Source organism: Gregarina niphandrodes (assembly GCF_000223845.1).
Source record: "Gregarina niphandrodes unplaced genomic scaffold scaffold00022, whole genome shotgun sequence".
NCBI classification, from domain to species: domain Eukaryota; phylum Apicomplexa; class Conoidasida; order Eugregarinorida; family Gregarinidae; genus Gregarina; species Gregarina niphandrodes.
In genome coordinates, this window is record NW_011645791.1 from 72,927 (window position 1) to 99,013 (window position 26,087).

General features: G+C 53.1%; 17 protein-coding genes across 17 annotated transcripts; 6 read left to right on the forward strand and 11 right to left on the reverse strand.

Moving 5' to 3' along the window:
- Window positions 1-158: 158 nt before the first annotated feature.
- Window positions 159-1,010, forward strand: GNI_103480 (hypothetical protein; the record flags this gene model as incomplete). Its single annotated transcript, XM_011132945.1, has 1 exon — window positions 159-1,010. The coding sequence occupies one exon, from the start codon at window positions 159-161 to the stop codon at window positions 1,008-1,010; it is 852 nt and encodes a 283-aa protein (XP_011131247.1).
- Window positions 1,011-1,020: 10 nt separating this feature from the next.
- Window positions 1,021-1,792, reverse strand: GNI_103490 (hypothetical protein; the record flags this gene model as incomplete). The annotated part of the gene is made up of 2 exons (XM_011132946.1): window positions 1,021-1,170; window positions 1,280-1,792. The coding sequence occupies 2 exons, from the start codon at window positions 1,790-1,792 to the stop codon at window positions 1,021-1,023; spliced, it is 663 nt and encodes a 220-aa protein (XP_011131248.1).
- A 200-nt stretch (window positions 1,793-1,992) lies between these two features.
- On the reverse strand, window positions 1,993-4,216 carry GNI_103500 (putative tRNA (guanine(26)-N(2))-dimethyltransferase; the record flags this gene model as incomplete). The annotated part of the gene is made up of 2 exons (XM_011132947.1): window positions 1,993-2,116; window positions 2,208-4,216. The coding sequence occupies 2 exons, from the start codon at window positions 4,214-4,216 to the stop codon at window positions 1,993-1,995; spliced, it is 2,133 nt and encodes a 710-aa protein (XP_011131249.1).
- Window positions 4,217-4,702: 486 nt separating this feature from the next.
- GNI_103510 (GPI-GlcNAc transferase complex, PIG-H component) lies at window positions 4,703-5,488 on the reverse strand (the record flags this gene model as incomplete). Its single annotated transcript, XM_011132948.1, has 1 exon — window positions 4,703-5,488. The coding sequence occupies one exon, from the start codon at window positions 5,486-5,488 to the stop codon at window positions 4,703-4,705; it is 786 nt and encodes a 261-aa protein (XP_011131250.1).
- Window positions 5,489-5,670: 182 nt separating this feature from the next.
- Window positions 5,671-5,898, forward strand: GNI_103520 (ubiquitin-related modifier 1-like protein; the record flags this gene model as incomplete). Its single annotated transcript, XM_011132949.1, has 1 exon — window positions 5,671-5,898. The coding sequence occupies one exon, from the start codon at window positions 5,671-5,673 to the stop codon at window positions 5,896-5,898; it is 228 nt and encodes a 75-aa protein (XP_011131251.1).
- A 399-nt stretch (window positions 5,899-6,297) lies between these two features.
- GNI_103530 (putative splicing factor) lies at window positions 6,298-7,337 on the reverse strand (the record flags this gene model as incomplete). Its single annotated transcript, XM_011132950.1, has 3 exons — window positions 6,298-6,896; window positions 6,974-7,136; window positions 7,218-7,337. The coding sequence occupies 3 exons, from the start codon at window positions 7,335-7,337 to the stop codon at window positions 6,298-6,300; spliced, it is 882 nt and encodes a 293-aa protein (XP_011131252.1).
- A 2,156-nt stretch (window positions 7,338-9,493) lies between these two features.
- GNI_103540 (putative RRM domain and KH domain (SPAC30D11.14-like KH) protein) lies at window positions 9,494-10,020 on the forward strand (the record flags this gene model as incomplete). Its single annotated transcript, XM_011132951.1, has 2 exons — window positions 9,494-9,661; window positions 9,733-10,020. The coding sequence occupies 2 exons, from the start codon at window positions 9,494-9,496 to the stop codon at window positions 10,018-10,020; spliced, it is 456 nt and encodes a 151-aa protein (XP_011131253.1).
- Window positions 10,021-10,491: 471 nt separating this feature from the next.
- On the reverse strand, window positions 10,492-11,979 carry GNI_103550 (decarboxylating 6-phosphogluconate dehydrogenase; the record flags this gene model as incomplete). The annotated part of the gene is made up of 2 exons (XM_011132952.1): window positions 10,492-11,736; window positions 11,800-11,979. The coding sequence occupies 2 exons, from the start codon at window positions 11,977-11,979 to the stop codon at window positions 10,492-10,494; spliced, it is 1,425 nt and encodes a 474-aa protein (XP_011131254.1).
- A 327-nt stretch (window positions 11,980-12,306) lies between these two features.
- On the reverse strand, window positions 12,307-13,554 carry GNI_103560 (hypothetical protein; the record flags this gene model as incomplete). The annotated part of the gene is made up of 1 exon (XM_011132953.1): window positions 12,307-13,554. The coding sequence occupies one exon, from the start codon at window positions 13,552-13,554 to the stop codon at window positions 12,307-12,309; it is 1,248 nt and encodes a 415-aa protein (XP_011131255.1).
- Window positions 13,555-13,698: 144 nt separating this feature from the next.
- Window positions 13,699-14,953, forward strand: GNI_103570 (putative tRNAHis guanylyltransferase; the record flags this gene model as incomplete). The annotated part of the gene is made up of 2 exons (XM_011132954.1): window positions 13,699-13,802; window positions 13,930-14,953. The coding sequence occupies 2 exons, from the start codon at window positions 13,699-13,701 to the stop codon at window positions 14,951-14,953; spliced, it is 1,128 nt and encodes a 375-aa protein (XP_011131256.1).
- A 315-nt stretch (window positions 14,954-15,268) lies between these two features.
- On the reverse strand, window positions 15,269-16,840 carry GNI_103580 (inner membrane complex protein; the record flags this gene model as incomplete). The annotated part of the gene is made up of 1 exon (XM_011132955.1): window positions 15,269-16,840. The coding sequence occupies one exon, from the start codon at window positions 16,838-16,840 to the stop codon at window positions 15,269-15,271; it is 1,572 nt and encodes a 523-aa protein (XP_011131257.1).
- Window positions 16,841-17,286: 446 nt separating this feature from the next.
- Window positions 17,287-19,788, reverse strand: GNI_103590 (YT521-B-like domain protein; the record flags this gene model as incomplete). The annotated part of the gene is made up of 2 exons (XM_011132956.1): window positions 17,287-17,371; window positions 18,380-19,788. The coding sequence occupies 2 exons, from the start codon at window positions 19,786-19,788 to the stop codon at window positions 17,287-17,289; spliced, it is 1,494 nt and encodes a 497-aa protein (XP_011131258.1).
- A 206-nt stretch (window positions 19,789-19,994) lies between these two features.
- Window positions 19,995-20,875, reverse strand: GNI_103600 (hypothetical protein; the record flags this gene model as incomplete). Its single annotated transcript, XM_011132957.1, has 2 exons — window positions 19,995-20,647; window positions 20,734-20,875. 2 exons carry the CDS (start codon window positions 20,873-20,875, stop codon window positions 19,995-19,997), a joined length of 795 nt encoding a protein of 264 aa, XP_011131259.1.
- Window positions 20,876-21,004: 129 nt separating this feature from the next.
- Window positions 21,005-21,259, forward strand: GNI_103610 (ribosomal protein L39; the record flags this gene model as incomplete). The annotated part of the gene is made up of 2 exons (XM_011132958.1): window positions 21,005-21,111; window positions 21,205-21,259. The coding sequence occupies 2 exons, from the start codon at window positions 21,005-21,007 to the stop codon at window positions 21,257-21,259; spliced, it is 162 nt and encodes a 53-aa protein (XP_011131260.1).
- Window positions 21,260-21,457: 198 nt separating this feature from the next.
- On the forward strand, window positions 21,458-22,657 carry GNI_103620 (UDP-glucose 4-epimerase; the record flags this gene model as incomplete). The annotated part of the gene is made up of 2 exons (XM_011132959.1): window positions 21,458-21,477; window positions 21,658-22,657. The coding sequence occupies 2 exons, from the start codon at window positions 21,458-21,460 to the stop codon at window positions 22,655-22,657; spliced, it is 1,020 nt and encodes a 339-aa protein (XP_011131261.1).
- A 304-nt stretch (window positions 22,658-22,961) lies between these two features.
- On the reverse strand, window positions 22,962-23,720 carry GNI_103630 (deoxyribose-phosphate aldolase; the record flags this gene model as incomplete). The annotated part of the gene is made up of 1 exon (XM_011132960.1): window positions 22,962-23,720. One exon carries the CDS (start codon window positions 23,718-23,720, stop codon window positions 22,962-22,964), a length of 759 nt encoding a protein of 252 aa, XP_011131262.1.
- A 534-nt stretch (window positions 23,721-24,254) lies between these two features.
- On the reverse strand, window positions 24,255-24,566 carry GNI_103640 (putative small nuclear ribonucleoprotein associated protein; the record flags this gene model as incomplete). The annotated part of the gene is made up of 1 exon (XM_011132961.1): window positions 24,255-24,566. A coding segment is annotated over one exon (312 nt), but the record flags the coding sequence as incomplete, so codon positions are not given.
- Between the last annotated feature and the right edge of the window lie 1,521 nt (window positions 24,567-26,087).

Below are 26,087 nucleotides of genomic sequence, written 5' to 3' on the forward strand. Positions count from 1 at the left end.
CCCCCCCCCCCCCCGCGGAACCCTTCTGCCTTCCGCTGAATAGTGGTAGGGTCTATGGTGAGTTGGTGGTCGTATTGTAGAACTTCTGTTTCTAGTTTTGGTCTCGGATTTGACGTTCAGTTTGTATGTGGGGACTGTTGCACATTTTGGATAGAGTCATGGACGTAGAACTTAGATTGGATCAGGAGGTTCTAGAGGAGCTTCGGGAGGAGATAGCGCGTGTGGGTGTTCAATCACAGCGTCCAGACTACTTGGTGGGTTGCGACCGATTGGAACCGCTGTTGAACTTTTACGGGAGTTCGTTGCAGAAGCCGAAGCGTGAACGGGAGCAGCCGATGTTCATTGCCTACAAGGTCTCTCCGTCCTCGGATTTGACTAGTCCGAAATCCGTCAGTCCGAAGCCTGCGAGTCCCAAGCCTGGGCGTATCAACATTTCCGGCAGCTTGCGAGTCGAACCGCCCCCTTCTAACAAGACTCAGGATGGTGGCAAGACTCAGGATGGTGGCAAGACTCAGGATGGTGGCAAGACACAGGATGGTGGCAAGACTCAGGATGATGGCAAGACTCAGGAGGGAGGTAAAACCGATGGTGGCCAGACCGAGGTAGGGGGCAGTGTCTACGTGCCCACTCCTCGTCCCGAGTATGAGACGCCGGCGGAAGATGCCAATCCGTTGATTGTGCACATCAAGCCGGACGAAAAGCTACGACTGCCACTCGATCGCTTGGCCTCGCCCTCGAGTGTGCCCCTGACCCGACTCGGTCCCGGTAGCTTCAGTGAACGCAAGGTTCACCGCACGGGAAGCACGCAGCGGGACGAAGAAGGCAACGTCATTCTCAGTGCCCGCATAGAAAACGGCCGCATAGAAAACGGTCGGATCCAAAGAGGTCGGAGCAATGCCCAAATCAAAGCAGAATTACGCAGCGTAAGCGCCAGCCCGAGAGAAGTACCCAAAGGACCCGTAGTACAGGAAGTATGTGACGATATTTTTGTAGTCTACCGAGTAGGCTGAACACTTGCGCTCAGTCTGTGAGTTCAAGTTGATGAACCCTCCGATGTCCATTGCTATCAATTTGAATCACAACATCGTCCAAACAGTCCAGGTAGTGGGTATCCGCGTCCAGGGCCACTTCGATCAACCGCGGAGTCGGCAGCAACATGTAGCCGTTAGTCTATCGCAGAAAGAATGTGGAGAGGATGTAAGGCGGAGAGGATGTAAGGCGGGGGGGGGGGGTAAGAGTGATGGAGGAGTGGCAAGAGGAAAGGCGCAGTCCTGCTTACTGTAATGAGTCGGTGTCGAACCATGTACTGAAGCGTGTCGATTGCGAGGGGTTTGCGAGGCCCCTTGAGTACCGTGCCAAGGGCAGTGAGAAACGCCTGTTGTGCTGGCGTGCGCAGTTTCATCTGAAGGCATTGAAGCACTTGGTTGATCAGCGGTGTGAATGTGCCGCCGCCGTCGATCTCGAAGAAGTTGGCGGCGATCATGTCTGCCAACTCCTGCAGCCGGCCGGCCTGTGAAGCCACCTGCTTCACAAGCTCTAGATTCACTTCCTCCTTGACAGATTTTTCCACTGGTGGCCGACTACGCCAGAACACTTCCAGGTCCTTGCTCGGATCCGGCTCCTCCGGTAGCTCCCAGTCGTTCCCTTCCGGCAACGGAAACCGATTATAAATCTGGACCCCCGCCGGCGGCCCCCCAAGCGGAGCCTGAGCCTGTCCCACCGGCCCCATTAAATGGTTGTTATTCGCACTCATCATCAACGGCCCCATTGCTCCCATGGGCTGGCCTCCCATTGGCCCCATCGGGTGTCCCGGCATAGGTCCCATCGGGTGTCCCGGCATAGGTCCCATCGGGTGTCCTGGCATTGGTCCCATCGGGTGTCCTCCCATTGGTGCGGGAGGCATAAAGGCCGGAGCCGAAGGCATCGGCTGGGCCCACACACAAAGCAGCAACAGTGGAATCATGTGGTGCAATGTGTCCAGTCTAAAAAAATTCACTTCTTCGAGGCGCCACCCGCTCGACGACCAGGGCCCCAGTGGGCCTCTGGGTTGGGCACGAAACGGCCGCCAATCTTGGGTTTTTTCTTGCACTCAAAACTGAGGTTTGACATCGGGACGCTACAAAGTCGAGGTAGGTGTATCTCATGATACCCGTTCCAAATACCCGTTCCAAAAGGGGGGAGAGGGAAGGGGGAGTAGTGGATCTTACTCTACAGGTTGGAGGTAGTAAGGGGGTATATGCTTGGATTCGTCGTTGTTGTGTTTGATCCAAGCCCGTAGGACGTTGTAAACTACGGAAGGGGGGGCGTCAGTTTTGATGCTCTGGGGCTCGCGATGGAAAAGACCTACGCGGTATCCCAGGGATTCCAAGGCCGACCTGAAACGATCCGTTTTCATTAAGGAGATTCGAGCGTGGTTGCAGAGTGAAGATAACTTATAAAACAGAGGCACATCCTGTACGAGTTCCTCCTCCAAAATGGCACGCAGGATCCCCTTGATCTTGGGCAACACCTTGGGCGAGAGCGAGTCGAACCGCCATGAAGCCATCTCCAACTCAAATCGCTTGGCGGCCTTCCGGGCCCACGACAAATCGCCGTCTCTTTCCGCGCCCTCCTCAATCTCACGGGCAACAGTTTTTGTCATAATCGACTTAGTAGCCATCGCCTCAGCGACCATCGCCTCAGCGACCATCGGCTCAGTCGCTATCGGCTCGTGGTCCCCATCGGCCAATGGGTTGGAAGTCGGAGCAGCGTCAACCACAGCCGGAACCCCCTTCTGCCCGTTACCGCGTTCTGCCCTTTCCAGCTCCTTCAGAACGCTCCGAACAAAGTCAAAATCGTGCAGCGGACCTGCATATATCGGACCGCCCACTTGTACAGCACTGCCACATACGGGACATCGGTGGTGGCCAGCCTCCTCCGTGACTCGGCCGACACAAAACCGACCCTCCGTCTCTCCCGGAAACAATGGCACCTGGCGAATCGGCTCTGTTCCTCCCGTCTTCTCTCCTTCCGTCTTCTCACCTTCCGTCTTCTCACCTTCCGTCTTCTCACCCTTCTCTCCTTCCGTCTTCACCTTATGGTAGAGTTGTTCGTTATCATGGTCGTCGTGCTGTTGCTCTCCGTCGAGTGTCACAGCGCTGTCCCCTTGCTTGGTGCCCTGATCGGCGCTCAGCTCAGTACCCTGATCGGCGCTCAGCTCAGTACCCTGGTCGTTGCCGGGCTCAGTATCATCTGCCGCTGCCGGATGACATCGAGTTTTGTTCCTTCTGCGGTCGAGTTTTCTGCGTTTGTTTCTTTTGCTGTTTGGTGAGGCGTTCTTGGCTCGTGCACCGAAGGGTACGACAGTAAACCAGTCGCAGTTGGCGCATTGATGGACGGCGGCAGTTTGGGCGGCGATGGCGGCGCATTGTACGGGTTTGTCGTGTATGGTGACCCAGATTCGTACATAAAAGTCGACGGAGCAAGAGAGTAGTGGACGTACGTAGCGTCTGTACTTGGCTGCGGTCATACGGATGAGGTTGAGGACTAGCCGCAAGGACATTTCATGCAAGTAGCGAGCCTTGAGTGTATTGCCACCATACTTGTAAAAGGCGACTTCGGGGGCATTGCCGCCCAGGATAGGCATGTCCGTGCTGGTCACACAAAGCAGGCCACCATCCTTCACTGCACGGATGGCCGAGTCAACGAAAGGACTTACAGTGCCGTATGGGTCCACGTCCACTATGTCCCAACTCTTGGTACCGCAGACGTAACCACCGGACGTCATCAGTTCATTTGCATCTACCTCCAATATCTGTAACGGCAGCGAGCGACCCAGTTGCTCCTCATTGAGCCGCTTGTTCGCTTCCCCTTGCTTCACGGCAAATGAAGAAATATCACCCGCTACACCACTCCTCCAAAGACTACGTGGCAACTCTCGTGCATAACGTAGCGAACGTAAACAGCTTGCAGCCAATGGCTCACACACTGTCAACCCCTTCAACACTGTCGGCACAAATTTTTCCGCCCCTGCGAATCGATCCAGGGCCTCCCGGAACACGAGCTCACCGTAACATTTCGCCACCATCATTGACAGGTCACGATTAAATACCTGAGCTGGATTGTAAAACAACGTGTCCGAACTCGCTGCCTCAGCATCCGACTCCGCACGTACTGCCACCTTCCCCACCACACCCTGGCCGTGGATCGTCACACGACCTTCGGTTATATATTCCATCGCGAATTTTCGCCGCGGGAAATTAGACCTCAGCCGGAAATTAGACCTCACCACTAACGTCCCCGCCGAACTGGCTGCACCGAACAGCAACGTTCCAACCAGCGGCTCTTGAATATTGTACGCATAACGCCAGAGACTAAAGCTAGATTATTTTCAACTGACTGAATCTGGACGAAACTATCAGGTCGCACGCACGTCACGTAATTCAGTGGAACACATCTCGCACCCTGCGCTGTCCAGGTGACAGATCTTACACCCTGCGCTATCCAGGTGACAGATCTTACACCCTGCGCTGTCCAGGTGACAGATCTTACACCCTGCGCTGTCCAGGGTCGTGTTAGTTAACACTCTATGGTGTTAGCACTGTGTTGTGGTGTTTACACATTGTGGTGAACACTCTGGTGTGAACACTCTGGTGTGAACACTCTGGTGTGAACACTCTGGTGTGAACACTTTGGTGTGAACACTCTGGTGTGTATTACTTGCTCATGAGTCGAGCTTGAACATTCTGCGATTGGCTACTTGCGTCTCGCGGTAAGGATTTCTTTCCGCGTCCGGAGGGGAAGGTGGCGAGCTGGTCGGTGGTCTGACTAGGAGCAGTTCGCGACTTTCGTCATCGTCCTCGGGGTCGCCGATAAAATGGGTGAGCTTGGGGTCTCTATCAGTGGTTTGCCGGTTGCCCGCATAACGGCCGTCGAAAAGAAGGTCGTCGATCAGTTCAAGCATAACCCAAAGATCTTCTTCGCGTGGTAGTGTGTGCTTGAAAGGTACAATGGTATCCTTGGTTCGGTCTTTGAGAAGGAAGTTAAGTGTTGAGATGATCCGCAGGTTCTGGAAAGACTCAACCACACAACACTCATCCAACTCCTCAGAAGGCACAAATTTAACAAATATCTTCCGGTCCTCGAAATAACGACTTACTTGAATACCCAAACCACGAGTCACCGTCAACGTCTCTCTGGTAACCATCGGGATCTGTGTCCACGTAAATAACCACCACATCCAACTCAACAAAATCGCCACCCACATTCGCAACACATTCTCCTCTACTACCGCCTTCCCATTACCTGAACCACCAATTCCAAATTCCGACAAAATACCACGTCGTCGCCGCCACGTCGTCTCTCCAACCAACAGTGAGATCATAGAACCCGCCAACACACAAATACTGATCAGGTTCACACATATCGCTGTACGCCGAACCAACCACGTAAACACTGGCTTCCGATACGTCACATTCACACTCGAATTAGAGTGCCATTGGACCTCCATATTTTATGCAGCTTAAAATACAACTCTTCGGCGGCATCGAAACCTGGACCCCGCAACAACAAAAGGAACACACACTCACCGTAACCACCCCTCACCCGAGCCCCCGTCGTCCCCACCAACCTCCCTCCGTCCCCCCCCGACTCCACTCCACGTTTCTCCGATAGTGTCCAGACGGGACGCAGATGATCGGTCTCATCACCCAGTTCGCCAATGAGCTGCTGGAACCTGCTGGTCGGCCGCATTTCGTCTTCGAAGACGACGCCGGCCGAGTGGTGTTGCGCCCTGGCATCCTGGTCATGGTCAATGACACTGACTGGGAGTTCCTCGGCGACACGACCGAAGACAAGTACGCCCACGTCCTTCAAGACAACGACACCGTCCAGTTCATCACCACTCTGCACGGCGGCTAAACCACGCCGTCTAAAAATGATGCTTACTGCCGATTTTTTATCATCACCGACCTCGCAATCCCAATCCACGCCACCACGTGGAGAAGAGCAGTCATCATTGCCGACCCGCTGATCAGTCACCATTACCGACAAGCCGACGACCCAGGGCAACAGCAGCCCACCGGCTACCCGCCAACTCGCCTTCAGACAGCACAAAGTTCAGAAGAACGGGCCGGTCGTAGTTCCTCCGCCGTACTCGACGAGAGGGGCGCCACGGCAGAGTCCCGCCCGAGCGGGCTCGACCTGCTTGAGGCAAGCGGCTTGAGCCGGTCGTGCTAGAGTCCGTCGTGACGGTCGTGGTAGAGTCCGTCGTGACGGTCGTGGTAGAGTCCATCGGGCGGCCGCGCTAGAGTCCGGTCATTAAGACATGTGTTTGGCGTTTGGTAGTTTCGAAATTCTATTAAACCACACTTCAGACGCAATCTTCTGGACGCGAATTGGTCGGCCAAAATACTGACGTTGCGACATTGTCTGGTAGCATTTGTCCGCTTCTTGTGCGTGGCTGAACAAGACGTATACGTCGCCAGTGTCAACAGTGTGATCTTGAGCACCGATGTCGGGAGTCACGAGTGCGGCACCGATGACTTTGCCACAGCCAGCACAGCCCTCAACAATGTCATCCAGAACCTCCAAGTACTCCTCTGGACCGTCCTCCACGTCATTTTCAAGGACCATTCGTTTCATTAGGACTAGCCGCGAGTCGGCAATCTGTCCAATGATTTGATTCACACCCGCAGCACTCGTCTTAGGCAAGAGATTAGGAGGTACCATTTGAGTCGGCAGCGCACCAGATTGGTTGGTGGCACTACAGTAATCATTCGGCCGGGAGATCTTGATCGTTACACCCATAGTCTCCATACCATCCATGGTCAACGCTCTTTCCGTCTCCTCAACCGAAGCAAATTCCACAAAGCCGTAATTCCCTTTGTCCTTAGCAAACCATACACACAACACCGGATCTAAAAGACTCTCTCGTGCCCGGGGAGGACGTGTCGGGGAGGAGGTGTCGGGGAGGAGGGGTCGGGATCGTTGTTACTCTCATTCGGGTCACTACATAGGCCCCGTCTCCTCATTTCTTCGAAAATCTGCTGCTGGAAATTCGCTTCTGTCAATCCAAGATGCAACGGCAGGTTGCCAAAATACAATCGCCGCAACTTCCGAGTGCTATTAACCATTCGTGGGTCCGATAACAATGCAGACTAAGAGGAAATAAACGTATCAAATAATTCGCACCGCCTCAACCAAAGACATTCAGTGACGGAATAGCTAATACAACTTACGCTTGCTCCGGTTTTGGCCACCCATTGGAATCCGTCCCAGAATAGTAGCACTGGCTTTTTCCCTTCTGAATTTGCCAATTTCTTGAATCCTCCTGCTCGCCTAATGCATTCAGCTTGCATCTTTCGGCGCCTGCGCTCACGCTCTCTTGATCGTTGCCTCTCCGGCGACAAATCTGTCCTCCTTGACCTTCGACTTTCCCTATTCTCTACTGGAGGCTGCGAAGGATGTCTATCGCCCGCCAACGAGTCTCCATTTCCTCCTCCGGCTGGGGACCTGCTGGTTGCTCTCGACGGTGAAGGCGACCGACTAAAATTGCACTGTTATTTACAGCGCACACGTGTGTGCTATCGATTATGCCTACCTCCTATATCTTGTTAACGGCTTGTAAGGTTCACTTCGACGACCGTACCGTCCTTCAGGCTCCATCTTTTTTAAATTGGGGGCATCCCAGTTATACAGAAACCCGCCCCCTGAAGATTGGTGGACAAGAACCGCAGATGTTATACGATCACCCAAGTTCTACGTAAGCGTGAAACGTTTAGATGAGTGTCTAGTGACTTGAATACGAGCTTACGGCCTTAAATGAATCAGTCTGGCCCCTTGTCGACGGAGTGATCCTCGTTTATTCCCGTTCTCGGAATTTCTATGAGGTGTTGCTCCAAGGGCCGGCACTAGATCGTTTAAGGACTTCAGTAGATCCTCCCCATTGTACCGAATCCCCCAGTACCGTTGGATTTTAGTGGCTTTACCCATTTGTGATGTTTGCAATTTTCGTTATCTGGATGGAACTTAAGATCGGTAAGGCAGGACTATCGGGGTACATGCATTAGTTACAGACATATGCGCATGAGTTTTGGTTTTGTAGTTGTCCAGAAGTCTTGAAGACTTCAGAAATCTGAACTTCTCAAGTTGGTCGAAGTCTTCAAGGCCGTTTTTCGAGATCGTCGGAAAACTGACCTGGGCGAAACGTGATCCCCAAAAGCTAGTATGGATCCTGCGGCAGACACCCTGGCTGATGCTTTATGGAAGCTTACGACAGAATTCAATAGCGACTTGTGGAGGCCTCCTTCCCAAGACGAACGCTCGTGGCCAGCAACGCCGCCTGCTCGGAAATTTTCGTCGCCGCTCGCAACCACCACTCCCCCCTCCTCTTCCAGCGCGGGGAACGGCCGGCGACGACCTATTCGTTCCGCGGGCACGGACGACGACAGTGCACAGCTGTATCTGGACTCGACGGTAGTTCTCCTATCGGCATCAAATACGACAAATTCACCTCGTGTTTACTCTGCTGGCCCCTCCGAGGACCCTTTCGTCTCTGCGCCGTCGACCTTTGCCCCCTCGCCCTTGACGACCTGTGACCAAGCCAAGTTCAAGCCAAGAACTAATTCCGGCGGCGGTCGTCAAGCCATGTCGCAGCTACAACGCTCGGAGGTGGGGCCCGTGCTCAGTGATTCTACAACCGGACACAGCAGCAGAACCACGTACTGTCGCGAACCCTTCGAACGTCGAGAAGCGTTTGACCGTCGAGACCCTTTCGAACATCGTGAACCGTTCGCTTTAGACCAGCGTGGAGCTTTAGACCGTCGAGACGCGACTACATTCGGTCGCAACAGTGGGTTTGGCAATGCCTGGGACTTACTGGGCGAGGCGCCAGTAGCGTCTTCTTACTCCGCAGGCGACCGTTACGGCGACTCGGACTCGTTAAGTCCGTTGTGTACCAGTCCTGCTGTGCTCACACAGAGTTCCTTCCTGCCTCCGCGGCGTAAGTGCACCGACATACCGCCGACAGAAAGCTTTCTGGTCAGCGTCGCTCCGGCAGACTACCAACTGGATGAAAAGGACGTTTGGCAAGTCTTCGCATTGCTCGCTGACGTGCATGCCGTAAAGGTCCTGGGCCCTCACCAAAACTGCGCGCTCGTTACCGTCACGCAGGGGCAGGCTGCCGCTGTGGCCGCACTCCTGGACGGTCACTCCCTCAACGGAAACGCACAAGAGTCCCTCAGCGTTACTCTCCTCAACGACGCCAACCAACTGGAATCCCCAGCACCTGCCGGTGCCTCCCGAACCCACGCATCCGAAGAACGCAAGGCATCGCGACATGGACAAGAAACACCTCACGTACGCCCCACCGGTCGTTCCACCCCTCGTCGTCCCATCCCTCGTCCTACGGGTCGTCTTATGTGTCGTCTTCCCCTTTATCCCATCCGTCATCTTCCCCTTCGGTCTTCACTTAAGTTTCATATCTCAGGTCAAGGCCAAGACGAAATCGACCGCAATGGCAAATAGAGTAGTCTCTCCCAGCCGCGGCGGCAAGCAGACGGACTCCGCCGCCGCAAGAAGCCGACGCGGAGCTGAGCCGATCCGGAAGTGGACGGTGCGTTACGAAATTCAAATTCCCGCAAACAACGATTTCCAGATCACGCGGAGAATCATCGGTGTTCGGGTAAGAGGGGAAGGGGCTGGGCGCAGGAGAGGGAAGATGGGGAGAGGGATGAGAGATGCCGGTCTGTGCAGGGCAACAACATGAAGAGTGTGAATCAAGCCACTGGCGCTAAGTTGCGCCTCCGGGGTCGGGGCTCCGGATACTTGGAGGGCCTGGGCAAAGAGGAAGCGAACGAGCCATTGCATCTGTGCATAAGTTGCACGGATGAGGCGGGCTACCGTAATGCCCGACAACGGACCGAGCTATTGCTAAAGACAGTTTACGACGAATTCGACCAGTGGTGTCTAGAACGAGGAATCAAACCACCACGTCTCGCCATCAAGGCGAAGGAACTACTATGTATGCACTCTCCTGTATGACCCCCGATGGACTCACCACCCTTGGTGGACTTACCGCTATTGGTCCTGCCACTGTTGGTCCATCTTTCGTGACCCAACCCTCGTCCCCTATCTATTTCGACCATCCCGTACTACGACCATTCCTTGGCACGACCATTCGTTACTCTATTGCCTACTGTTCCTTGCTTCGTAGTACCTGCAAGATCTCCGAGCACATGATCCCCGAGCACATGATCCCCAAGCTCATGATACGAATTGCCTAAAGCCGGTTCACCGCCCAAAACCGGTTCGCCTGATTGGTCTGACGAAGTAGGTTGAGCGCGACATGTGAGGATATTTTTTGGAAAGTGACTTGGCACTATGCTTATTGGCACTGTGCTTGTTGGCACTATGCCTATCGGCACTATGCTTGTTGGCACTTTTGCTGATAGGCACTTTTGCTGGTAGGCACTGACTTGATTCTAATTTGTTAAAAAGTTCACGGGCAGTGGCTTAGGGTGCGATAGTGAAGGTGCCAGTTTCCCAGTCTGCGTGTTTGATGGAGTTGCCGTGATCAGATTTCAGTTTGAAAGTGTGTGCTCCGAAGAAGTCTCGTTGGGCTTGCACGAGATTGAGTGGTAGGTTGGCGGTGCTGAGTGTAAGGTAGTAGTTGAGTGAGGCGGCCATAGCTGGGACAGGTATGCCTTGTTCGGCGGCAAGAGCGACGACCTTCTTCCAATCTGCCACGGCTTGTGGTGTGAATTCTTGTGCGAATCTGGGGGCAAGTAGCATGTTCGGAGGTTTATTTTGTTCGTATGCTTGCATGATCCATTTGAGTAGTTCAGCCCGTATGATGCAGCCGCCTGTCCAGCAGCGAGCGACTTCCTTGAGATCGACGCCATATTGATGAACTTCACTGGCTGCATCGATGAGGGAGAGGCCTTGTGCGTATGAGCAGAGTTTGGACAAGTATAGAGCGGTCTCGACTTCGGCGAGTGATAGGTTACCGGCGACGGCGGGTGAGGAGGCGCCGAATGTTTGGAAGAATGCAGGTCGGGCAGTGAAGCCGCTAAGATAGCGACTATCGAGAGCGGCTTGAATAGTGGGGCAGGGCACGCCCTTTTCGCAAGCTTCCTGGACAGTCCACTTGCCAGTGCCCTTGGAGCCTGCTACATCTAACACATCGTCAACTAGTTTTTTCTGGTGATTATCTGGGTGAGGAGTGCGCAGCACAGTTTCTGTGATCTCAATCAGATAGGAGGCCATGCGGCCTTTGTTCCACTCGGCAAACACATCCGCAGGATCCTTGGCAGGGCAAAGTCCGGAACGAAGTATGCTATAGGCCTCGGCAATCAATTGCATATCACCATATTCAATGCCGTTATGTACCATCTTCACGTAGTTGCCTGCAGATCCTTTGCCCATAAAGCCCACACACGGTCCAGTCGAACTCTGCGCCGCGATCTTTGTTAAGATGGGCGCCAACTGATCATACGTCTCACGCGTTCCACCAGGCATCATTGCCGGACCGTAACGCGCCCCCTTCTCACCGCCACTAACTCCCATACCGAAGAATACAATACCCTTCTGTCCTGCCAATGATGAACGACGGTCTGTGTTCTCGTAAAATTCATTCCCGCAATCAATCACGATATCAGACGGCTTCAACAACTCCAACAACTCACCCAACGTAGCATCCACCGCAGCACCCGCCTTCACTAACAACAAAACCTTACGCGGCTCCTTCAACGACGTCACCTATAACATAACATCCGTGTGGACTATCTGCCGAGATGGACCACCCCCTAGACTATCGCTTACAAAATCTGCCATCTTCTCATGGCCATCAAGAGTAAGGGAGTCTTTCTTCGCAACGTCTACAGCACTCAACATCCGTGCCGTAGTCCGGTTGTATACCGCTACCTTGAAGCCCTTCTCCGCCGCGTTCATGGCCAGATTCAGGCCCATGACACCCATGCCAATCACACCCAAGTCATTCATACTCCAAAATTCGTGACCGAAAAATGCTTGCAATAGTTATCGTGCAATAGTTATCATGCAATAGCTATCACGCAATAGCCATTATGCAATAGCCATTATGCAACCTGTATACCAGTCAGTACAAGCATTCCAGAGCTAGCACTACGACACAGGGCTAGGACGTACAATGTATGAACCAGTGACGGAGACAACAACCGTCTCTCCCTCATCGAACACTCAATGCAATGGCAAGAATTGGCAGTGACTCAGCTACGATAAGCGTGGAAGACGAAAAGTAAGATAGAAAGCAAGAGACTAGGGAATTGGGTCGAAAAATGTTGGTTGGAATTAGAGCCCAACACCGGCGAGTCTGGCAGTGCGATCGAGGATGCCTCTTACAGCGCCTCCGGTACCGGAGCTATTGACGATGGAGAAGACGGGTTCGAGTAGTCCTTGGCCGATGTTCTGGCCGATGTTCTGGACGAGTCCTGTACCGGCTTCTGCGGTCTGGAGGAGGGGGTAATTGAAGAGTCCTCCAAGGGCCCCGCCACCAAGGGCGCTGCCACCAAGGGCGCCGGCGAGAGGTCCAGCTACGCCCAGGAGTGAGTTGGTTCCGGCGGTGGTACCTGCAAGTAGGTTTTGTATTGGTCCATTAGAGTTATTAGGAGCTCCGTTCCCAGTGATGATGTCATTCAGACGATCGAAGGAGCCTTGAATAATATCTCCAGCCACAAAGAGTTGGCGCTTATTTTCGTAAGCATTGGCTGGGTTGAAAATTCCGAGCTCAGGGAAATTCATATAAGTAGGTGCTTCGCCAGGAATGCGCTCATACTTGACAAAGGAAGGGAAAGACTGTGGCAGTAGTCCTGCAGCAGAGGACGCCAAATTCGTTCGACCACCATTAGTGGCCTGGAGTGCCGCTCCAGCCCAAGGGAATTCGACATTGACAGGCGGGATGGCTATAGAGAAACGTCCAAGACCTGGGATTTCGGCCACAGTGTTAGGGTTCATCAAATTAAACACTTGGGGATTCAGTGCCGCATTAATCTGTTCCTGAGACCAACTGGCGGGATTGAGCGGTCCCATAATTGGAATATCCGGTACGAATTGGGGCAACAGCGAGCCTGCAGGCACTTCAATTTCACGGAAGCCATGCACCAATGGGGCCGGGAACCCAGCTGCCTGCATTCGGTGAGCAAAGGTCTGCATCGACGGTGTGATATTGCGCGTAAACTCGCGCGCCTGACCCTGCACTTCGCTCCAAAAATCAGTCAACGCAGATTTGGCCTCTGCCGGATTCAATAAACTCAACATTGAACCAGGCCCTGACGAAACAGACTCCGGCGACACTTCATCGTCCTCGTCCTCATACACCACATCGTCCTGGCGCTGCTGATCTCCTGCCTCATTTTCCCCACCATCATCTGGATCTGCATCGTCGAAACCCCCTTCCGTGAAATCGTGGCGATTTTCATTAACCTCCTCCTGCATCACCTTCAATTCAGATGCAGCCACAGACGGCTGCGGCTCCGTCACTTTTTCGGCCGCCGAATTCAGGCCGAACAGAGCGAATATAAGAAACTTCAGACTCCTCATCTCGCGGACTTTCTCTTAGTCGGTCTTGGTCTTCGTTGGTTGGTCGACTATAGGCTAGTCTGGTCGGTGCTCGCGCACGTGCGTGTGTTTGTACGCGAGCGGTATGCATTGCGCCCGATGACGTAAATACGCGTCTATTTTTTCATGGCCTGTAGCAAATACGAGTACGTAAAATCATTCGAACTTGACGATACACTACTCCCTGAAACCTATATAGTCCTCAGAATAGACGGTAGAGGATTTACTAAGTAAAATTGCCACTCAACCGGGCACCTAGCACCCAACCTGGGGCAACCACTAACGGAATCCATGTCTGTAGCGGCACTCTGTAGCAGCACAGAATATCCGCGAACGCGACATAGTGTTGTGCTTCAGGTTTACAGAAGAATTAAACTTCAGAAAGCCTAATGACAACCGAGGACTCTGGGTAATGACTAGAGCCGCTGTGGACCTTATGGTCGAGCTTGGCGGCGAGATAATTCTGAGTTATGGACAAAGTGACGAGTATTCGTTCGTGTTCCGAAAACGAACGAGTTTATACAACAGACGCCGGTCGAAAATCCTGTCCACCGTTGTGTCCATCTACACTGGGGCCTACCTACGCCATTTATCCATTGTGTTCCCGCATTATGATTGGCGTTCAATTCGGAAGCAAGGCAACAAGACCAAGCAGGTAAAAGGTCCCATTTTTGATGGCAGAATCATCTTGTATCCGAACCTACAGGTCTTGCAGGATTACCTAGCATGGAGACAAGTGGATTGCCACATTAATAATTTACACAACTACTGCTTTTGGAACATGGTATACAAGGCCAAAGCGGAGCTCACAGCCAAAGCGAAGGTCAATGCCGACAAAGCGGATCTTAGTGCCGGCGATGCGACAGTCATCACATCAGACAGCGTACAAGGACCACATAGCGCACAAGGACCACATAGCGTACAAGGACCACATAGCGCACAAGGGCCACATAGCGTGACTGGCAACGAAGTCACAGTTGGAAGGCTGTCAGAGGTAAAGGATGCTGTGCACCATGTACTAAAACTCACCAATTCAAGTGGTAAAAATGAAATCCTCTTTAGCCAGTTCGGTATCAACTACAACACGCTGCCAGAACTGCACCGGAAAGGTACTTTGATATACCGCACCGGTCCCTCCCAGAGTCTTACATCGTCGCTTGTTCACCACTACCCACACGCAACCGACACACTAGCAGACGATCCCTATGACACCACAGAAGAAGGCCTAATCGCAAACGACCAAGTGCTTCCGTTCCACAGGTTTTGTTCTGATTCCCCTTTTCGGACGACCGCCGCATCATTGGTGGTTAGTCATCAGGACTGCATTAAAAAAGATTTTTGGCAACAGAGGGACTTCCTTGTCCACCTTCTGGAGGACTAACGCACGTTGACTAACGCACACACGTTTGATTGAGATAAATAGACGCATTTAGTCCCGAACACACGTTCGAACCCACGCAGTGGGGTCAGGCCGCTGCGTGCGCGAAGTCCTGAGCAGCCGTTCTATCCAGATACACACACGTACGCGTTAAGTCGCGTATACACGTTAAGTCGTATACACGTTAGGTCATGTGAAGTCCAATCCAGACAGCCAAAGAGCACTGTTCCGTTGCCATAGAGTGCCCCATCGCACAGAACGTAATACTTGTCTCTTTGATGAAATACACGGGGGTTCGATCCCCAGCGATGCGCATTACTATAATTTGATGGTTGGTGCTTTCCGTGGAGAGTCGCTATGGACTCTATGTGTGCGGCAATCCGTTGCAGCTCGAGCGACTCTGGCGAATTCCTCTAAGTTGGTTTTGTTAGAATAATTGATGTCTGCACCGAAGGACTTGCGTGCGGCATGCTTGTTGGTTGACGAGCCCGTTCTTTGAGGACTCACATGATAGCTGGTAATAGGACTGGCATGATTTGCAGATCTGGTCTCAAGCCTAGGTCTAGATCTGGGTGCAGATCTGGAGACAGGTCCGAGCCTTTCGGTACTTGGCCGTTTCGGCGCAGACTCTGCTTCCAGAGCAGGCGTTCCTGCGTGATTTGTGACCGGTGGGGAGGAGGCATGATAGGGAGTCATTCCACGAGCAGTTACCGCTCCGTTCCGAGTGGAGTTAAGGACTTGTCCAGTGGTTCCGAAATAGTTATGATGGTCCTTCAGGTATCGTTCGTATGTAGGGTCGGAGTACTTGAAATTCCGCATGGTCTTGAGAGCTCCGATGGCGGGTATGAAGTCAGGGTTTGGCTTCCTGGTCAAGCTACCAGCTTCACGGGCAATTGCGTTTACGTATACACTATTATGGATGACTCGAGGATCTGGCCTTGGCCCCTTGGGTAACCTCAAGGGCGGTACGGGCTTCCGTATCTGGATGTCTATAGGTTCATTACTGCTAGGAATGGGCCTGCCGGTGAAATCTTCCAGGAGCAAACCTGTCAAATACTTGTCACTCTGTCCGCTAGCTTCTACCAGCGACTGGTTACAAGAACGAACCAGTCCGTTATACTGCCCATTGGATAGCGCATTCGGAGACATCCATTTGTGGTCCTGAGCTTTGAGACCATTAAACCAGACCGGCTGTTTAACGGGCTTTGGAATATGCACTAGAACCTTACACAAAACGGGGTCATAGTCGTAGACAGGCACATCCACGGCACTGTCCACTGTTTTAAACTCTGGCTGCACAATCTGTCGGTATACAGTTGGCACGATATGGTCACGGTACCGTGGAATCACAATCTTGTTCTGAACTTCGAAATGGTTTTCTTGCTCAATAATCTCACCTGGTATCTCCACGACCTGCTCCCTTACTACTACAGTATCGACGGGTTTCTCTACCGTCTTTTCGACAGGCACCTGTACCACCTTCTTTACCGAAACGTGTTTCAGCACTTCCTCTTCGTGAATTATAGGAACCTCACGAACCACCTCGTCCACATACAATTCCTCAACCTCCTTCTCCACTGTCTTCACCTGAACGTCAGGCACCTCCTTCACAACGTCCACGTACTGCACAACTGGAATCTCCACAATCCGCTCCTCCGGAACCAGCTTCTCGACGTACTTGATGTACTGGCCGCTCACCGGGTCGTAATCCTGGCGCAACACACGCCCCAACGGCGACCCCGACGGCGATGGTGACCCCAACGGCTCGCCTCCCAAGTTGCTCGAAGACGTCAACGGCTGACCCAATAAAGGTTGACGTGGCGACGGCTGACTCAAGGACGCCGTCTGCGGTGCAGTCATCTGCGGTGCAGTCAGCCGCGGTGCAGTCATCTGCGGAGGAGTCCACGCCTTCTCCCGGCGACTGGACTCTTGGGTAAAAGAACTCGTAGAATTGTCCCCGTAGCCGGGACCTCCCCTTACCGTGGAACTTCCCCGCGTGGGACTCCCCCTGGGGTTCATAGGGCCACCAGGTGACAAGGGATTTTCCCGAGCAACACCTGCGGAACCACCGTTCCCATAAATCATACTTGATAAGAAAAAGAAAAATTTCCGCCTGGAGATCTAGATCGGACCGCAACTCTCTCAAATGTCATCCTCCGACTGAACATCATCGCATGACTGGCATGTCAATCAACGTCCCTCAAAGTGCCCTTCAACGTCCCTCATAGTGTGATCAATTCAAGCCAGACAACCCAAAACCCCTCCATTAGTTAGCTCTCTACCTAGATCAACCCGTAACGTCGATCATAACATTGCCTAGACGTTCACTGGCGCCCCTATTCAAATGGGTTCCGAAGCACCATACGCCACATGCGACGCGATAGCTTAACAGTTACATCTGAATCGGTTAATTCAGTGCGCCTAGAAGTCAAATATAAATTAATGAGTAAGGTTGCGGAACCGTATGGAACCGGGGTGTGGGTTCAAGTAGGTCAAATAGGGGCAGTCAGGCGGGCTACCGGAAGAACTTGGCGACCGCTTGTTCGGGATCTGTTCCTTTCTTAAGTTTCCGTCTGTTAGAGGAATGTAGCCAGTTGCGAACTAATAAGGCCGTGCCGAGTACACACACATCTTGGGGTACATAGTAGATTAGTGTGTAGATAATGGTCTTCACGGAGAGTGAGTTGCAATCGACTGCATTTTGTCGACGGTTCAACCACGAGCATACTCTGCCTGTCAAGTCCATTCGCGGAGAAAAGAAAAAGCCATCGACCCAAGCTTTATTTGTAGCGACTGGGTCCAGTGGCTGGTCATCTGAGTCCAGTGGCTGGATCTCTGTTACCGTGTGGGCTTGGTGCTGAGCCCGCTGCTCAACTCACGGTCTATTGTCTTGTTCCCTACAATCTATTGTCTTGTTCCCTACGCGTCCTTTTTCGTCTAGAGCTGTTGCCGCCTCGAGTGAAGGGAACCCCCCTTTGTCTGGGTGAGCCGGGCGGTTGATAACCGGGTGGTTGATAACCAGGTGGTTGATAACCAGGTGGTTGAAAACCAGGTGGTTGAAAACCAGACTGTTGAAAACCAGGTGGTTGAAAACCAGGTGGTTGAAAACCAGGTTGTTGAAAACCAGATGGTTGGAAACCACCCCCCGGTGGCGCACCGACGGCCATGAGGTCGGCGTAAGGGTTGCTTTGGACGGTCGGTCCACGGGAGCCGGGGGTGAGTCCGCGGGAACCGGTATGGTGCGGAGGTCTTCCCCGACCAGACATCCCAGCCGTCACAGGTGAGTAGCGCTGATTGGATCCGGGTGGAGGTCCCCTGGCAGGATGAGAGTTTGGTGGCATTCCACTTGGTGGCATTCCACTTGGTGGCATTCCACTTGGTGGCATTCCACTTGGTGGCATTCCACCTGGTGGCATTCCACCAGAAGACATTCCGTTAGGAAGGTTAACGGGCTGGGGAGGTTGGATGGGCCTGGGTATGATGCCTAGATCGTTCTTATTGAAGGAGTATACGAGGTTTTGAGGTGTGACGGTTTGTGGTGCGCTTGGTGGTTGTCTGAGTCCGATTTTGGTTTCGAGTACTAGTTGTTCTTTTGGACTAAGATTGAAGAAGGTGAGATGATCGATGCGAGGTAAGTCTTGTAGTGGGGTTCCCAGAAGCAGATCTTCTGATGGTGCATTGTAGAGGCGGGAGCAGATGGCTTCGGCGATTTCTAACGGCATTTCCTGGCCGTCACGACTCTTTTTGAGTGGCCGGTTTTCGTTCCAAGGGTTAGTGAATGCGGAAAGAGCTTCGAAATCGAGTTTCGCCTGTTTCAGCCATTGCACACGGAAGTTGGGCGATAACTTGTTACTGAAACTGCCCCAGATACGGGGGTACAATGTCTCATCAAAACCACTGGCCATTCGCGCATATCCTTGGAACCCACCTGACTCGTTTGCACTCATTAACAGCACTACATGGTCGCATGTCAACCATGCCTGTCGGAGCTTTTCCTGGTTGTTCTTCCCCGTTGCCCAAATTCCGCGCTGTACCGATGTCAGAATGTTCTCGATCTTGCCAGATTTGATAACGAAACATCGGATCTTCGGGCCCCCAACTCCCCGGTTCGAATCGCCGTTCGGACACAAAGAAGTTGTTGGCAATAATTCCTCCAAAGGATGGTACGCCGTGCTTCGCCCCGTCAACCGCTCTACGAACCCGGTCCAGGTCTGCGTACTCTGCTGCCGCTCCTCCTCGCTGAGAGCCGGTACACCCAGGAGCAAGCCACTAGCTCCGGCTCCTCCAGCTCCGCTAGGGGCCGACTGATGAACCGCATTGCCGGACTGGTGTCCGTCGTAGGAGCTAATGATGAGTGACAAGTACCAGTCGGGTAAGGGTGCCAAAGGTAGGTCACGGCGTTCCAGACGGATGTGCTGCTGATGGCAGGCGGGGCCATGTGAGCAGTAACCAAACAGGTAGCGCATACAGACATCGCCGCCATTGGTAGACTGCGTCATGGCCGGGCTTCGTTCGCGAGTACGATTACTTCCGGCTCCTCGCACCTCTTGTTGGTCATGTTTTAGAGCGCAGAAACCTAACACCTGATCCACACATCGACCATGTCGCTTCTGATTCCGACAATACGGCATACGACTATCATCAAATACATGAAGAAAATCGCATCGACTTTCTTTAATGCAAATACCACGTAACCAATGCCGGCAAACTATCTCATGCCGAGCCGGCCGTCGAGATGTCTCCCTCCCACCTTCCTCAGATGTAGAGCTTGACAGATAAAACCTCTCTGCTATAAATGGCACACAACTTTCGAACTCATATTCCACGTCATTTTTCATCACCACACCCGAGGAAAAATGCACATTCTACCGACCGGATATATTCTACGGGCCCCTCGGACGCCTGGTGGACGCCTAGTGGACGCCTGGTGGACGCCTAGTGGACGCCTGGTGGACGCCTAGTGGACGCCTTCCTTTCTTTGTGAAGGTGGACTTTTCTGAAGGTGGGATTTTCATGAAGACGGGTCCCGTCGACAATGGTTCATCTACACGGGTTGACGGCAGTTGTAGACCTGGCAGCGGGGCCGTACGTCTTTGGCGTTGGGTCGATTGTTGTCGGGTCCGGGTCGATACGGGTCAAGCCACCATTCGTATTCATAGATTTTATGTTGAGCCAAGTCGAGCAATAAGAGCCCGCCTGCGTATTCTTTGTTATTATGCGAGGTTAGAGGAGCATCTACAGATGCATTGACAGGAAGCGTTTCGGGAGGGACGGGGGAGAGTAGAAAATCTCTCTTCGTTAAAGACGGGCATCTCACTAAGAGAGCACCCGTGTTTCTTTCGCGAGCAATATTCCATGCATCGTTCCGATGGACGTAAATGACTTCAGCTGTCCCCACATTCAACGGCAACGGTGGCGGCGGAATTAGTTCCACCAAAGGCAAATTCTCGGACTCATTCTGGCCGCCCGCCTCCGTACTCGCCACCCACAAGTGCTCGTACTCATCTAAGACCACCAGGTGATACGGCCCCAGCGCCAGAGCGGCCCCTGAACTGGTGAAAGTTGTACCCGGCAACTCGGGCTCTTGCTGAAACGTCGGCAGAAACGATAACGCCGGGTCACGCCTCACGATCTTCGAAGCACCAGTCAACTCCCTAAGCTTCGCCATGTACTCCAACTCACCACTGCCCACCTCCCCTAAACTTGGAACTCTAACACCAGCAAGGGAGAACGCCCAAAGGGAAGGGGGGGGGGGGGAGATTTATTGGGAATGGGATGCGTACCGATGTCCAAGACTGTAAGACCTTGTTTGGCCTTCAGCTTCTGAAGGGTGGCATATACTGCCGGGTCCAGCCCACTTGATATTTCCGGATATCCGTAACGACCGAGAATTAGGACCCACCCGTCAGAGCCGGCCTCCGTCATTTCTAAAAGCGGCTTGTTATCAGGCCAAACCAAACAGGCTTGTTATCAGGATGTTAGGCGAGCTGCCTACAAAGTGGTCCGTTCTGTCTTATTTTTTTTTGAGCTGATAAAGGTTTGTCCTGGCTAAGGATGGGGTCCATCAAGACACTCGCGTTGAAGGTCAAGCTCGCTAAGAAGGCCAAGCAGAACAGACCTCTGCCTCACTTCTTGCGAACCATCCCCGGTTACAAAATCAGGTAAGTGTTTGGTATACGTCGCTGCGACAAAAACCAATTGCACCCGCCCGCACCAAGTCTCCATCCACCCAACGACACGGTTCAACTTTGTAGATGGAACAACAAGAGGCGCCACTGGAGAAGAACGAAGCTCAACGTGAATGTTTAATTTTTTTCCTCACCAACGTATGCACTCATCCGTCCTTGTCACAGTGTTCGTTTCCCCTCCACGACCTGGCCGGCGAGGTCTAGGTCCGTGGGATGAGTCCGCTGAAATGGGTCTTCTTGTCGCACACACTTCTTGTCGACGCGTGTGCACACAACCAATCAATTAATTAAAGAGTGTAATTACTTATTTTTAGTCGATATGGTTCACACAATTCTTCTGTAAGCATGCCCCTCGAGGCAAGCCCTTACCTCCTACAGTGCTTTTGAGTCTCCTACAGTGTTAAGAGATTGCGCTAGCAGGTCTATCTCTGACCATCACTATCTCTGACCATCACTATCTCTGACCATCACTATCTCTGACCATCACTATCTCTGACCTGAGTACATTTCGTTTCCTAGTACTGGTGGTGCTGGGTTTATTGGCAGTCATACTGCCATTCAATTGGCGAACACGGGTCGTTACAAGGTGGTGATAGTGGACAACTTTGCGAATTCGTGCATGGCTGCGGTGGATGCGGTGAGAAAGTTGTGTCCGGAAAGTTCTGTAGAATTTCATAACATAGACATTTCGACTGATGTGGAGAAGTTGAAGGCTTTAAAGTTTGAGGGTGTGGTTCACTTTGCTGCATTGAAGGCGGTAGGTGAAAGTGTAGCTCAGCCGTTGATGTATTACCGGAACAACATTAATTGTATGATCAATGTGATTGAGGCTGCGAAGCATGTGGGCGCCAAGTACTTTGTATTCTCATCGTCTGCAACAGTATACCAGCCGGCGGAGGGTTTGTTGACCGAGCAGCATCCCCTTGGTCCCTCGAACCCGTACGGTCAGACCAAGTTTATGGGTGAGCAGATCCTGAAGGATTTGTGGGTCTCTGACCACGATTGGAAGATCATTTCATTGAGATACTTTAACCCGATCGGAGCTCATGAATCGGGCACTATCGGCGAAGATGCATCCAAAGCATCAAATCTCATGCCTTGTATACATCGTGCTCTCTTCATGAACCAACGACTCCAAGTCTTCGGAGATGACTGGCCCACTGTTGATGGCACTGGAGTACGCGACTATGTCCACGTAGTAGATCTTGCCGACGGACATGTGGCCGCGTTAGACGGACTATTCGGCTACAAGGAAGGCCGATACAACGTCTATAACCTAGGCACCGGCCGCGGAGCCAGCGTTAAAGAACTCATGAACGCATTTGAGAAAGCTTCAGGCCAGAAAATCGACCACTTCATCGGACCACGCAGACCAGGTGACCTCGCCACTGTTATCGCCGACCCATCAAAGGCCGAAAAGGAACTCGGCTTCAAGACCAAGCGAACAATCGAACAAGCATGCGCAGACTCCTGGAAATGGATGTCGGCCTACCCCCATGGCTTCGATGTCAAAAAGTAAATACCGGAGTTGAGTTTTGTGCAGAGGTTGAACTAATTTTCAAGTGGCGTCTAGCGCTAGGAACCGACCGAGTCTATTTTTGTCTGTATGTCAGATACCCTTAAACCAATTCTTTTGTGTGCGATCCTGTTATGCCCGCTCCGTCGTACTCATAATGTCGTCGGTCACTGCCGCACGCGCGCACTTTTTGATTGCGGACGGGCTCAAAACTGCGTCCGTAACCCCAAAAAGTTCTGCCGTCAACGTTACTGCACAGGCGCGTAAGGACAGGCATGCTCCTCGGACACCGGTGTGTTCCAGACCTTCAGTAGGAGGCGGTCGCGTTGGTGGCAGTTTGGCCCAGTAGGTTATTTCGGACGCTGGACGCACCAAATCTGAATCTCTCTTTGCAAGCCCATTCTGGTCCGAGGACGTCGCAGACGGCGTAAAGTAGATCCTTGCAGTCGCTTTCCGTCTTAATTCCTCCAGAGGGCTTGACTCCGCAATTGCGGCCAGACCCCTTGACTGCTTCGGCCATGATTTTGACCGAGTCTACCGTTGCGCCGCCTTCGACTTTGCCCGTGCTAGTTTTGACAAAGTCGACTCCGCAGTTCGCACACACGTGTGCGGCGCTCCGAATTTGGTTGAAATTAAGTTGGGACGTTTCTAGAATGGACTTGGTCTTGCAGGGCTGGCTGATTTCGACCATTTTCGTGACATAGGCGGCCAGGGCCGCCTCGGCCGCGTCCTGGTCAGTCTCCCAGTCCCGCTTGAACGCCTCCCATGGAATAACAAAGTCGATTTCATCTGCGCCAGCACTCTGGGCCGCCTTGATCGCATCCGCGCACTCTTCAGGCGTAGAGCGACCTTCAGGGAAATTGATTACCGTAGCGACCGACACTCCGCTATCGCCCAAGGCCTGCTTGGCCACGCGCACGAACTCTGGGTAGACGCAAACTGCAGCGACCCGCACCGGGGATTGCGCCTTCGCACACAGCTCCCTTATACTCTCTTCGCTGTCAGTGGCCTTATTCAGTGATGTTAGGTCCAACAACGAAAGGTACAACTCCGCGTCCCGATTCATCCTTTTCTCCCAAGCCCTCGAAATGAAAACCCAAAACGCCGCCGACAAAAAGACCACGCCATGACTGCGGAAACTTGTTCCGCAGCACAGACATCGTCGTCGCGCAATTGATCTGGTCACTCATTTTGTTTGTGTGTTCGCGCGCACGCGCTCGCTCGGTCATGACGCCAGAAAGAAAAACGGCTTTGCGCCAGCTGTCTATTTGGCTCACAACACAGCTGCTAAATGCGCCTAGCTGTCGGCTGGTTTATTCGGTGTAATCATCCTTCGGCGGCTGCCTTATGTCGGCTGCCTTTTGTCGGCTGCCTTTTGTCGGCTGGTGCAATTTATCGTCTTGGTGGCCAGTCACTTGTACTGAGTGGTCTCCCCTGGGGTAGCAAGCTCCCGCCGGTCTTCCATGGACATTGCCTTTGTCAGCAAGAGCACGTGGCTCTTGACTTGCACGAGGTTTCATGACAGTTATCCCATCCTTGTTCTCTTATCATTCATTATTCTCTCGTATGTCTGGTTCGGTGGCAGCGCCGGGCAGCGCTGTCAGGAGGCGGCGGCGGTGCCGCTGTCCACGGGCGCTTCGGGTACGAAGGAGACGACCCCTTCCCCGCGGAGCATAATGAGGCCGAGGACGCGTTTCAGTTCTTGCGGGTTGCCCTTCGGGTTCGAGGCCGTCGCGGCCGCGGTGTGTTTCTTCTTCACCAGACGAAACTCCTCCGTGTCGCTCAGCACCAAGTTCATGTGTCGGTCGAACGCCATCAGCACTCCCACCAACATCCGCCCGTCATGCAACGTCACGCGCACACGGAACCCTATCCACTGTTGCAACCGACTACTCCGCCCCATTTTTTTAACCTAATCACCACGGGCTAAACTGGTGGCACCCAACCAGGAAAACAAGACCAAATCAGGCCTTAAAGATGACCACCACTTTCCTAGACGAAGTGGGAACATGTACCCGCCCAATGCGTTCACTACACATGCAGGCGCGAGGGGGAATGAGTTCCCCCTCGCGCCAACATAAGTTCCCTCCATTTCCACCCTCAGTTCAGTTCCTCTAATTCTAATTCATTCATGATGGGTTCGGGGATGTAGACTGCAACTCACAGACTGCAACTCACAGACAGCAGCGCGAAATCATTTGTCAATAGCACCTCAATTGATAGACGAAGTGGGGCACGTCTTCTATTGCCATTTAGTTCACTCATTGGTTTGCCGCTCATGTCTACTAATCTATCACTGATCGGGTCCACTGATTGCAGTCAACTATCCGTGGACACTCGACTCCAGTCGCGGTCGATTGACCCCCACCCCCCCGTTCTCTTGACCGTAGTGTTCTCTTGGCCGTAGTGTTCTCTTAATATTTCTGGACGGTACCGGTACGGTTAAGGCTTCTCCTAACGGTACTTCCGCCTTGACCATATTGTTCTCTTGTTCGCGTGTGTGTGCGGAAAGTCAGTGTGTGTGCCCGTGTGTGCCCCTGAGGTTTACGTCGTTTGGGGGGAGTTTGCTTTTGACGAAGGTGAGTGCGACGGTCATGACAAGGCAGGTGAGGGTGACGCCGGCGAGATCGGCTATGACCTGGGTGGCTGGGGAGGCATAGGCGGGGTCGTAGCCTAGGCGCCAGAGAAGTAGTGGTAGGAGCGTGCCGGTAATGACGGAGAAGGTGACGATGGCGAACATTGCACCACAGAGACCCACAAGTTCCACCGGCTCCAGACTGTTGGAGGTCAGCCATTGCACACGGGCGTAACATGCGGCAGCCAGGACGGCGGCAAGCCGCAATCCCGTCCATAATTCGGCTCTCACAAATCGACCCAATGATCGACCACCACAACCTGATAGACGACGCACTGTTAAAACCGACGACTGACTTGCTGCGTTGCCGCCCGCTCCAATCAACATCGTCAGAAACAAGACAATGCACGTGTGCTCACTTAACAAAGAATCGAACCGCTCCAACAAGAAACCACTCCCACTCTGTAAAACCAGCAAACAAACCAACCATGCTGAACGGTACCAGAACTCCGCAGATGCAGACCCCCTTCGCTGTCTGTCGCACATCCTGCACTGTCGCTCACACATCACCGGGGAATGCTCGCACACTCGCGCCGAGCAGTCACACACACTTGGTACGTAGCCGGGTGGGTAGACCGAAACGTGGTGGTCGCACGCCCCAGAGGGGTGGTCGCACAACCCAGAGGGGTGGTCGCACGCCCCAGAGGGGTGGTCGCACGCCCCAGAGGGGTGGTCGCACAACCCAGAGGGGTGGTCGCACAACCCAGAGGGGTGGTCGCACAACCCCACAAGGTGGTCGCATATCCCCAAAGGACACTGCCCGCCGTTGGGGAAGCCACTGCCGGGGAAGCCGCCCCC